General features: G+C 41.4%; 1 protein-coding gene across 1 annotated transcript in view; it reads left to right on the top strand.

The window, feature by feature from the left end:
• The window catches only part of LOC144513344 (contactin-associated protein-like 5), a gene marked incomplete at its 3' end in the record, with an annotated part of 216,085 nt that overhangs the window by 171,233 nt on the left and 32,454 nt on the right, over positions 1-12,398 (top strand). Inside the window, exons 17-19 of the mRNA XM_078244387.1 lie at positions 7,585-7,800; positions 8,335-8,571; positions 11,936-12,163. Coding sequence (XP_078100513.1) covers positions 7,585-7,800; positions 8,335-8,571; positions 11,936-12,163 — 681 coding nt within the window. The remainder of the gene's footprint in view (positions 1-7,584; positions 7,801-8,334; positions 8,572-11,935; positions 12,164-12,398) is intronic.

Raw genomic sequence — 12,398 nt, 5'->3', positions numbered from 1 at the left:
CCCGACAGGCTTTTGTCATTCAAAATCGGGACTGTCCCGGTCAAACCGGGACGTCTGGTCACCCTAGTTCTGACATATGTTTCAGGTCTGTCACCCCTGTCTGTGACAGGAAACAGACAGGGGTCACAAGCACTTGTTTTAAACAGTAAGCAAGGGAAGCAAAAGATTGCATTGGCGTAACCACAGCTAGTTAGCCAAGCCTTTCTATCGAACCAACCTCAGGTTATGTTCACTGCTGGCTTGTCTGGTCCGAGTTTTACAATGAGTTTTTCCGCTAATGTTCTTCTTTCGAAGGGATACAGGTGTAGAGATTTAACTGAATTTGAGGCTAGCTGAACTCCCACGACTTCATTAGTACTACTCAACGTCGCCATGCTGCACTCGCACTCCTCTCTGAGGTAAATATCCCTTGGTGCACTGCTCTAATCTTCGTACTACGGGCGATATTTTCAAAGTCCCCAAACCATAAAATTTGAAGACAATGATTGGCGAAATATGTACTTTTTTGCATAGCAACCAGGGAACCATTGGCTTAAATTCCAGCTTGGTAGTGCTGAGCGAACTGGAGCCCAGGGAAGACAGCCTATTGGCTACTACAGCAAAATGACGAATGAAAGTTGAACGTGAAAATGGTGCAAATATCATTCTGGAGAGTTCTTAACGCATTCCAAAATAAAATCATTATTAGCATGTAATTAACACAGATTATTTTTCAAAATGAGAGATTATAAAAAAAAAAAAATTTAAAAAAAATAACAGGTAGCAGGCAGGTCGGCGCCCTCTATGGGCAAGCCGTTGCTGGCTGCGCCCTTTCTCCCAATCACTGTATTGAAACAGTCTCAAGTGTATTTAACGGTGAGGTGACAGTTAGAGGGCGATGTTGCAGGTCCATTAGGAAAAATAAGGAGGCTCATTAGCTTTAGGTTTCTCAGATAAACACTTCTCTAAACATGATGTGAGAGTAAAGTTTTCTTTTCGTTGTGTTTTGCTGCGGTTGCAGAGATTTAGTAACAATTCAGTTTGTTTCTCAGTTGGTCATTGCACTGACCCATTCTTTCTTTCACCTGTGGAGCTTTTGATGTCTTCCAGTGTCTTAGAATAATACAACAGGCCTTTACTGTAACCATGCAGATTACAGAGAACTCACATTTGGATGTGTTAGGTATACAAGATTTATCCCACAGAAAACATAGCTTTGGGCTTGGAGGGATTTCTGAGCCAAACCAGTTACTTCAAATCTGAGTCCAAAAGGGACTGACCAAGGCACATTCCCAAATACATACAAACATAGAGTTCCAATTTCACTTTTACATTTCCAACACAAGTCATCATTTAATAGTTTAATTCTATACAGTCTGGATGGTGTGAAGTAATATCTTGTATTGTGTGATTTTACTCCTGGCCTCTCTCACATATTTACCACAATCAGCCACAATTTTTGCCCATTTAATTGCTTTGAGAAGCCTTAGCAGTTTTATAGAATTGTGAGGCTCTATGTTTTCCAGGTGGTAGTTTCATGTAATTTATGACAATATTATCAGCGATATTTTAAGGCTTTAAGCTTACAGAGTTCCTGAAATTTTTCATTCGAAAAGTGTTTTGACAAGTCTAGTTCCTTATCCTTTATTTCCTTTTCTAAATCTTTGATCCTCCTAAGGCACTCTCTTTTCTTTTTTGTTGCTTGCACTATAAATTTCCCCCTTATGAATACTTTAGAAGCTTCCCACACTGTCGTTATTTCTTTAGTACTGTCAATGTTTCAAAAAAGGTATTTAAGCCTCTCCTTTCAGTATTTAAATTTGCCTTGATTAGTAGTTTGACCAATGCGTGATTTGTAATGGATATTGCTTTTATAATGCAGTTATATGTTATATGTTATGGCTGTCTGCCAAGAAAGAACTTATTAGAAAGAAATATCCTGGGATACTATGTTTTCTGACAACAAAGCCAGTATTTTATCCTTGGAAATTTCTGTTCCGTGACGGAATGTCTGTTTGTGTTTTGGCCTGTGTGTTGGTATCAACTGCCTATTTTGACAGCCAGGCCAGGTTGCCAGATATTGTCACGATTCACTAGGACAGGAACCCAAAAGCAGACAAGGACAAGGTAAGAGAATGAAAAAAAGGTGAGTTTTTATTTGGCTTTGTACGTGGAAGCAGGTGAGTCCAGATGGTGAGGCAGTGGGTGGAAATGGGTCGGCTGACAGGTAAATGCAGATCCAATAATGATGGTGAAGCAGACAGCCAGGCAGAGGTGGAGAGAATTTGCCAGGTCAAAAACTGCAGACAGAGGAACAGGAGGCAGATTAACAACGGGCACAAAGTCACAAAACAGCAGAACAAACTTCTCAAACTTACTAACTGATACTCTGGCAAACATACTGGTGAGGATAACGATCCGGCAGGGAGTGGATGTCAGTTCACGGCTTAAATGGTGGAGAGGTGATGATCAGGACCTGGGGCCTCATGTATAAAAGATTGTGCAGCTTTCATACTAGAAGATGGCGTACAGCCAAAACTTGAAAAGTACCTACGCACAGAAATATTCTTATATATGCGTACGCCAGGTCCTGTGCACCTTTCCTTTATACATCACAATCAACGTGAAATTGAGCGCACAAGAACGAGCCACCGACCCCACTTGCCTCCTCCCATAAATTAATATGGAAGTTACTATAAATGCGCCCCCAACGTCATTCTTCGTCCAATCACAACGGGTTATCCCGCTGCAGACGGGAAAAAAAACTTCACCGACTGTGAGGTTGAGGTGCTGATCGCGGAGGTGGAGGCGAGAACAAAAGATGTTCTGTTTGGAGGTTTGTCATCTTGGATAAGCAATAAAAGCAAATGCCCAGAGTGGCAAATCATGGCAGAAATAAAAAAAAATCTAATGTCGAAGTGGAAATCAAGAGAATAGTGGCAGCGCCACACCAGTTACAGAACAACATGCATCTCAGTGTCAGTCCAAATTACGCAATAAGCAGTATGAACTCACTGATGTAATGCCATTTATTTTCTAAGTGTTAGTAGGCTCAGTGAAACTGAGTCCAGCCCGAGGGAGACCCGACTCAGAGGAGGAGAGGTTAGTGAGGCCAGCGTCTCCACGGCAGGTGACAGTACGCACGGATCTGCTGCGCCACGCATGGATGAAATAATGAAATAGTAAATAGGACTACAGTAACAGAAATATGTGCAGAATTAAGACAGTCAAGACGGCCCAGTGTTTGGTGGACCGGGTACACCTTGTTCACTTAACCTATGTAACCCGGTTAAAATGTATTCATATAATAATAATAATAATAATAATAATAATAATTTCATAGTTTAATAAATAGAATTTAAGGTTAAAAAGTTAAGATTTATTGATCAGCAGTGAAGTTATTATTGCCCCACAGAGAGAAATGCATATTGGGTAATGTTCATGTTTTACTGAATACAGCATATAAAAAGGTTAAATATTTGTTGTGTAATAATATATGTGAAAATGCTTTGAAAATGCCTATAGCAATAGGAAGAAAGAGTTACACAAATGTTTTGTGAATTTATTTTATTTGTGGAAGTTTTGTGAATGAGCCAATCACATTTGAGTTGAAGTGAGTAGAGCGAGAGAAACGTAGGGATAACGAAGAAAACAGGAAGGGGAGATAGCGGAGGAACAAGTAAGAGGGAAGAAGCGTATTGTTGTCTGCTGAATGAGAAATACTAGAGGTTAATGCACCAGTTTAGTGAGAGTGTTAAACCAGGACTCTTATACGAAACGTTAATGGTGATAGTTCTGTCCGTTTGAGTGGATTACTCAGCACAAGAAGACAGAAAGAAGTTTAAGTTAGCTGCTAGCTAAGTGGCTAGTGTTTTCCTATGGACTTTGCTAACAAGCTAGCGGCTAGCGGCCTGGACTAGTTAAGCCAAAGTGGAATTGTGAGACGGACGGCGGACAAAGACCCTGACGGAGCCGGATAGCGTTACCGAGTGTGGACTTTGCTGGGTCAGCTGTGTGAGTTTTCTCATCAACCCTGTGAATCTTCTCTTCAACCGTTTTCTCTTCGTCGTGGATCTTCTCGTCTATATCTCCTGCTGCAGAAGATTTAAAAAACTCAGGATAGCCCCCTCTCACTATAGCCAACCATGCTAGAGAGGCGCTACACCTACAAATCATCCACGGGATCAATTACGCATCACATGAGTTTGTACACCCAACACAGCGTTTGTTCCTGGGGAGATGGAGCCGTGCGTCCCACCTGCTGTGTGCCATGGATGTCTGAGCCTCAGCAACTACAGAATCACAGGCACTATTGCATTTTTCCATGCCGATCTTTTTGTTGCACAGAATAAGATATTTCATCTATGGGAAATGCAGAGGATGACTGAAAGTATTTTCTAAGTGGATTTTTCATTTATTTCCCGTCCTCATGTTTAACAGAGGTTAAGTAGCCTGCAAAGTAAACAGTTAATAGTGTGAAAGATGTGAAACATTATCCACATAAATGATCAAACTTTTATGGAGTATCAGCGCACATCATTTTGTTTTTCATAGACACACCAGACGTGTACCAGTAAGTGAAGTAGAAACTTTATTTTGTGATGTTTGGTGATTTTCGGCACTTTTCAGTTCGAATTCGCCACATTACAGAGCCAGAAAAGACTTTGCTGACGGCCCGCACATTCTCACGTCAAGGTAATTTTTTATACATCACAAAGTGTCCGTGAAAAGCAGCGTACGCAAGCTTTTCGTGCGTACACAACGTTTATACATGAGGCCCCAGGTGTGCAGATTGCAGATGAGACACAGGTGTGGCTGGTTGCAGATTCTCCCGCCTTGCTTTGTCGCCAGGCAACCAGACAGGGTGGTTCAGGAACTCCCAGAAAACACAGACTCACAGGCGAAAAACAGGAACTCAGGCAGAAAACGAACACAGGAGGCGGGATTCATGACAGATATACCTGTAAAAACGCAAACCCAGCGCCCTACAGCTGTAGTACAGCCATGGCAGCAGCAAACAAACGAATGGGATCAAGGGAAGTAGATTAATTCTACCCGACCTGAAAAAAACTCGCCATCTTTCTAAACCGTTGCATGATCAGAGACAAGGTAAAAAACGGGTAAATATTGGAGATGCATTTAAAAGATGGAGACAGCTTAGAGCCTAAAAGGACACCGAGTTGACTAATTTCCTCCTGTTGAGCTTCATTCGTTTATATCGTAAACGTATCGTTTTCATTCATTTCAACATTCATGTGCTCGCATTACATTATATAGAGTACTCAAGTTAGTTACTTTTGTGTTAATTGTTGACACAGCTGGTGAAGTGATCCTGACTGGTGCTAACGCTGCCATGCTAATGCGCTAACTGCTAACGTAGGATCCATGACATATGCCAGAAACCGCAAGTTTGACTTCCTCATAATGGAAACATGCCAATTTTGCACAGCAAACATTAGATTGATTGTCAATAGATTGACCATTGGGACCCGCATGATCCCAATCCTCTACATGCAACCATAATGTGTAATGTACTGACTGTACAGTGTATAGACAAGCTGTGTAACGGGTCTGGAAGTAATAGTACCGAGAATCTCCCCCCTGCCAAAATTGTTCCCCAGCTTCTGACAACAGAGAGTGACTGTGCCCTGGATATAGATGACCGTGAGGTCACGGTCTTTTTAGCGGCTGTTGCAGTGACGATAAGCCCAGAAAAGGTGGCTGTCAGTCAAGCACAAAGCTACACTAGGTCGCGGTCTTTTTAGCGGTCATTGTTACGGTTAGTTGATAAAGCCGTGTACAGAGCCCTGCAAGAGCACAGGCTTTTATAACCATCAGCATAGCTGCATCTAGCAACTCCGCTGCGCTGTGCGAGACTAGCATCAAGCTAACATTGACATTGTGTGATGTTGGGTTTAGCGTTTTTAACCTGGCAACTCCCGTGAACTTTGACGTTGGGGAGGAGGGGCCGTGGGAAACAACTCTTTTCATTATCATGTGCCTCCTGTTTTTAAACATACATAACAGAACAACAATGTAGGCTTAACATGCCCGTAAAAGCTGAACAAAAAGTGTCCAGCTGTCATATTATAGACTTGTCTCTTTTGATGTAAACAATAAAAAAATTAAGTTTCATGTTCATATCTTGTAAAATTAGTATTTAGAGTAACTAGTGTTTTCTGTGAAAAGACTTGAACTTCTGATCCTTATCCAGCCTGCCATGCTTACTTCACAAAAGCCTGATTTAGTAGAGTTAATCGCTGCTATTATAGAATTTACTAAATTTGTTCATCACCGGACAGAAAACTTAGCCTGGCTCTGCCCTCCTACGTACATCCGCTCAATTTTCATTTCCCTTCAGTATTCCGTCTGGGTTTGCGAGCGAAGCCATTCGGTCTGTTGTCGCACTGGCAGCAATGCTGCCAAATATCCAGAAGTTAAAGCCCGAGCAAGAACAATCTTTGCTGAGTTTTGTTGGTGGCCATGATGTTGTGGCCCTCCTCCCCACGGGGTTCGGGAAAAGTGATTTTCCAGCTCGCTCCGTTAGTGGTGAAGGAGTTGGCTAAGGCTAGCGATGCTAATGCTAAATATAAGCCGATAGTTGTCGGTCTCCCCTCTTGTTGCACATGCGCATAACATACGTCACAACCAAACGTTAGCAATTGGTTATGGCAGATCCAGAGTGGCTCTGGGCAGATCCAATAGTTTTAAACGTCAACAGAGTACCCGCCTTCAAGGAAGTTAACACTTGTCAATGGAGAGTGGCCAGACTCTCTGTACTAATAAAATCAATGAGAGTCTGGTAGGACCAGGCTACAGAAAACAATGTTAGTTTGGACAAGTTATAAGCAGCCTGACTTCGAATCCATGATAAGAGTATCAGGGTCGGAGTGGGACTCATTTTTACCCCTGGAGTTTCATGCCTTAGACCGGCCCACTTTACTCGACGACTATTAAAATAATGTAGTTACAACCTTAGTGTATAAGTCTGCAATAGTGCACTGTTTTCTACAGCCTTGTAATTCAGTGTATTTTTGTAAAATGTTACCATTTCATAATTCTCAGCGGAAAGCTCCCCTTTTAACAAAGCTTTCTGATCAACTCAAGTCGGTTTCGTGAATGTAGTGCCAAATCATCTAGCATCATTTATTGTCTCAGGGCATTTTTCATATGGAGCAGGTCTACTGTACACCATACTCTTCATTAATATTAATTCATACAATATTCACTCAATGAGCAATCCTACCTGCCCACTCTGGAGTTATGGACGGATGGCTGGTGCTTGGTGGCTACTGGCTCTTCATTGTCACTTAGCAGCAAACTGGACTAGTGGTTGTTGCTGAAGAGCTACAAGAAAAAGTTTAATTCATAAACATGAACGGTGGTTTGCAGGCAATGTGTAGTATGTGTATTATGATTTGTTTAATTCGTTTTTTTATTCTTTTTTGACCATTTTCAGTGTTTTTAAATGCAACAATTAATTTAATAAAATGTCATCAAGCTGCATTATATCACCTTGCATCAGCTTATAGTAGAACATAAAAAACAAGCAGAACATTCAAGCTGACCCAGCTGTGCATGTGTGTATTTTTTGTTACCTCCCAGCTCCTTTAGTGGTGACTTTCTCCTTTGACGTGGGAAACGGTCCAGCAGTCCTTTCTGTAAAGTCTCAACTCCCCCTGAATGACAGCCAATGGCACTACGTGAGAGCAGAGCGTAACGTAAAGGAGGTCTCACTTCAGGTCGACCAGCTTCTTCGCTTTCTGAAGGCTCCAGTTGACGGACACCACCATTTACGCCTTAACAGCCAGCTATTTGTAGGTACGACAGCTTCTGACCAGAGAACAGAGGTATTTTAGATGAGATTAAATAATAAATAATAAATGAGATTATCAGTGATGTGTCACACACACCAAAAAATTAAATCTACTGCTAATATAGTCTTGGGAGAAATCCTGCTGCATGTATACAGGGATTTACAGTAACCTGGCTACTACAGTGCATGAAACATGCTCTTCAATTACCTGTGTAACCATGGTCTCTCTGAGTAATCTGGTTACTTAAGTGCAAACATACGGAATGTGAAACGGTATTTAACTATCTGAGAAATAGTCACATAAGTTTACTTTCTGTAAATTAAAAGGTAAAAGGCTTAAAAAAGCAGTGTGGAATGACTACATTATGATACAACCTGATCAAAATTAGTCTATACCACATATTTAACTAATGAGGCGGGTGCTTCCAGAAATGTTCAGTGGTTAGGGTTAAAAAAGCATTAAATCCTCATCTGCCTTGAAGGTGATTCTGATTACAAAGATGTGATGTGCAATAAACAGTGTATGATGGTTGTTACAGGAGGAACAGCGTCCCAGCAGAGAGGCTTCCTGGGCTGCATCAGGACTCTGACTGGCAACGGTATGACTTATGACCTGGAGAAGAGGGCCAAAATGGTGACTGGGGTGAGCTCTGGTTGTCCCGGTTACTGCAGCGGCTCCAGCCTCTGCCATAACAGAGGGAGGTGTTTTGAGAAGAGCAGCGGCTACACCTGCGACTGTTCGCAGTCAGCCTACGGAGGACCCACCTGTAAAGAAGGTGATACCGGCTGATCAATTTATTTTGATTATACAAAGCTAACAAATAATATACAAATAAAAGTCATCATAATAGTCCTCTTCAAATCTAAAACTCGAACATGCTTTAAAGCTATAGTGCGTAGTTTCTGCCGCCCCCATGAGGAATTCTAAATAATGACAACAAAACTGTCGGCCTGTCCACATGATACAAGCCTTCCATGACCGCACCATGTTGGTTAAGCTTTTTCAACTTCTCTGAGCTGAAAAATGACAAGAGACCACCAGAATTTCTAAATCATTAACAGGCAGTTTGTACTAAGGTTCTTTAATAATGGAGAAGTGACCATAGAAGTGGCCTGTATGTGCCTGTTGAGTAGAGCAACAAAAACTAAATGTATCTAAAGCTGCAAGCAGCAATGAACCGTCCCTCACCCCTCCCAGCATGCCGGGGGTACTGGCAGATAGCCGGTTGCCCGTAACACTTCCTCTGTCCACTCACTATGTGGTGCAGGTGAACACACACTTATTATACATTGTGTTAGTGTATATTATGTGTTGACCACACCATTCAAATTTCATGTAAACATGCTAACATAATTAAACCAGTTAGTGAAGTCTCGGAGAAGCTCGACAGCCTAATACAGAGGATGGGGACGGTTGAACAGTGGGTCTCAGACCTCAAGGACCTGTCGACGGCAGCAACACCCCGGGTGACAGATGTGGAAGTTCAACTCCATATGACATTAGACCGCCTGGAAAGTTATGAAAACCAGAGTCGACGTCAAAATGTGATAATTATTGGCCTGAAGGAAGGTATGGAGGACAAAACACCGGTCAACTTTTTTGACACCACGTGTTGAATATGTAAACAGAGCGCATTAAGCTTGAGAGAGCCCACAGCACGAGCCCAACGACAAGATTCGCTGGTAAAGAGGGACCTAGAGCGGTCCTGGTAAGGCTGCACGACTACACTGACAAACAGAAAATCATGCAAGCACAAAGGCACATTAAACATCGACATTGTCTCATTCTACCAGGATTTCTCTACGGAGGTTGTGAGGAAGAGAAAGGAGTCTGCAAATGTACATGGAATTTTCGGGGCTCTAATAATGTGGTAAAGAGGAAATCCGTTCTAAATACTCTTAAAAAAAAAATTGAAAAACCTCCTTCCATCAGCAAGGGCATTGAAGATGAAACGTGGCTGGGTCTTTCAGCATGACAATGATCCCAAACACACCGCCCGGCCAACGAAGGAGTGGCTTCGTAAGAAGCATTTCAAGGTCCTGGAGTGGCCTAGCCAGTCTCCAGATCTCAACCCCATAGAAAATTTTTGGAGGGAGCTGAAAGTCCGTGTTGCCCAGTGACAGCCCCAAAACATCACTGCTCTAGAGGAGATCTGCATGGAGGAATGGGCCAAAATACCAGCAACAGTGTGTGAAAACCTTGTGAAGACTTACAGAAAACATTTGAACTCTGTCATTGCCAACAAAGGGTATATAACCAAGTATTGAGATGAACTTTTATTGACCAAATACTTATTTTCCACCAGAATTTGCAAATAAATTCATAAAAAATCCTACAATGTGATTTTCTCATTTTGTCTCTCATAGTTGAAGTGTACCTATGATGAAAATTACAGGCCTCTCTCATCTTTTTCAGTGGGAGAACTTGCACAATTTGTGGCTGACTAAATACTTTTTTGCCCCACTGTATCTATCTATCTATCTATCTATCTATCTATCTATCTATCTATCTATCTATCTATCTATCTATCCATCGGTCTATTTAAACCAAATTACGTTTTAGCACAGGTAGCAAAGAATGCTCCTGTAAAGTCCTACATATCAGCCATTATTGATGAGAATAATCAAAGACAAATTAATAACTGTCAAATTAATGAAAGCTTAAAAAAATTCTATGTAAATTTATATAGTTCAGAGGTATATATGAAGAGGCTCAGGGCAGGGGATTTTTTAGATCAATTATGTATACCACAATTATCAGAGGAACAGTCAAACTTTTTGGAATCACCTGTTTCCATGTTGGAAATAGATAAAGCTATCTCCTCACTTCAATCAGGAAAATGAGTTTTTAAAATGATGAAAGGTAAAATGGAAAATCTGCTCTTAAGAGTCTTTAATAAATCATTTGAGCTTACTGTTATTAACAGTTAGTCAAGGCATTAACAAATGGTAAATAGATGCCTTAGTTAACTGTTACTAACAGTTTGTCCAGTCTTTTTACTATATTAACTAATAGTACTATAGACACCTTAGTTAACTGCTATTAACAGTTAGTCAAGGCTTAATATTGCATTTACTAATGATATAATAGACACCTTAATTAACTGTTATTAACAGTTAGTCGAGGCTTATTACTGCATTAATGGTAAAATAGACATCTTAGTTAACTGTGATTAACAGTTAAGGCATCAACTAATGGTAAATAATGCATCAATTAATACCTTAGTTTACATGAGCATTGTTAATAAATGTTTATTAGACTATTCATTCAACTGTTAATAACAGTTAGTTAATGCTTATTAATGCATTAACTCATGCTAATGAATGTACCCTTATTGTAAAATGTTACCGAAAAACTAATGACAAAAGGCACAACTCCGGAAGGACTTGGTGTTGCCATTGTCAATGCATTTTTTGATATGTGAGTGTGCGCACATAGGCATAGCGCATGCGTTACGTTGCACATTATGGCAAAGGGCAGGGGACATGCAGCTCGTCATACGTTTCCCCAACGTATATGCGCCAGTAAAGGTCTTTTGGGTCGAGTCGCAAGTTAAGTCTGAAGTCAATGTTTGTGCGTCTCAAGTCCGAGTCTCAGACTCAAGTCCCCATGTCTGGTAGCTAGTGGAGACCCAGGCTGTAGCTGGTGGAGTGGAGGCCAGGCAGTAGATGGAACCCAGGTTGTAGCTGGTGGAGACCCAAGCTGTAGTTGGTGGAGACCCAGGCTGTAGCTGGTGCAGGCAGAGTGATGCAGGTTTACACCGAAAGTAGATGGACACAGAGATCCAGGCAAACGCCACACACCAGTCCAAAAAACAGTAGGCCTTTGCTGCTGTTCAGGGCTAAAGACAAACCCCACAGCAGCAGATGGTTTGTAGTAGAAGGGCCAGACTCATGGAGTAGGTCTCCAAATCAGGTGAAAATAGTTAATAAGTTGTGGAGTAAACCAACATTTTTGAAATGGCTTACACACCAAACTTTGTTGAAGGCAAACAATTTGTTAGAGAGAATGTTAAAGTCCATTAAAAAACATGTTAAAACAGACAAACACTAAACAAAACAAAAGACAGGCATCTTGGAAAGGGGGCGGAATGAGCTATGTCTGTTTTTGATTTATTCCCATATCCTGTTTGTGTGCAGAGGTATCGATGTCCTTCGTCAGAGAGTCCTCGGTGACCTTTACCTTCCAGGAGGCCTTGTCGGTAATGCAAAACAGAAGCTTGCAGGCCTTTACTGTTTCCAGAGTAAGCAGCAGCAGGGCCAGAGAGGACGTGTCCTTCAGCTTCATCACCTCCCAGAGCCCGGCCATGCTGCTGACCGTCAGCACCTTCAGCCAGCAGTACATTGCGGCCATCCTGACACACAATGGTACACACACATTGGACATTTCACACTCCACTAAACACAAGCAAACAGCATGCATGAACACATTCATAGAAACTAAAAAGTATTATTAATATTATTGAGGTATTTAAAAGCTATTCAAAATAATTGAATTAGATTTTTTTTTAAAAGTGCAACAACCCTGTCTCAGGTGTATTTGACATTTGATAGCAACATTCTTCAGCACAGACTTAAAGGTGCAATATGTAATACTGAGAGT

The sequence above is a fragment of the Sander vitreus genome, unplaced genomic scaffold (assembly GCF_031162955.1).
Source record: "Sander vitreus isolate 19-12246 unplaced genomic scaffold, sanVit1 ctg216_0, whole genome shotgun sequence".
NCBI classification, from domain to species: domain Eukaryota; kingdom Metazoa; phylum Chordata; class Actinopteri; order Perciformes; family Percidae; genus Sander; species Sander vitreus.
Note: the sequence above shows the minus strand (reverse complement) of the source record. Positions and strands in the feature narration are given on the sequence as shown.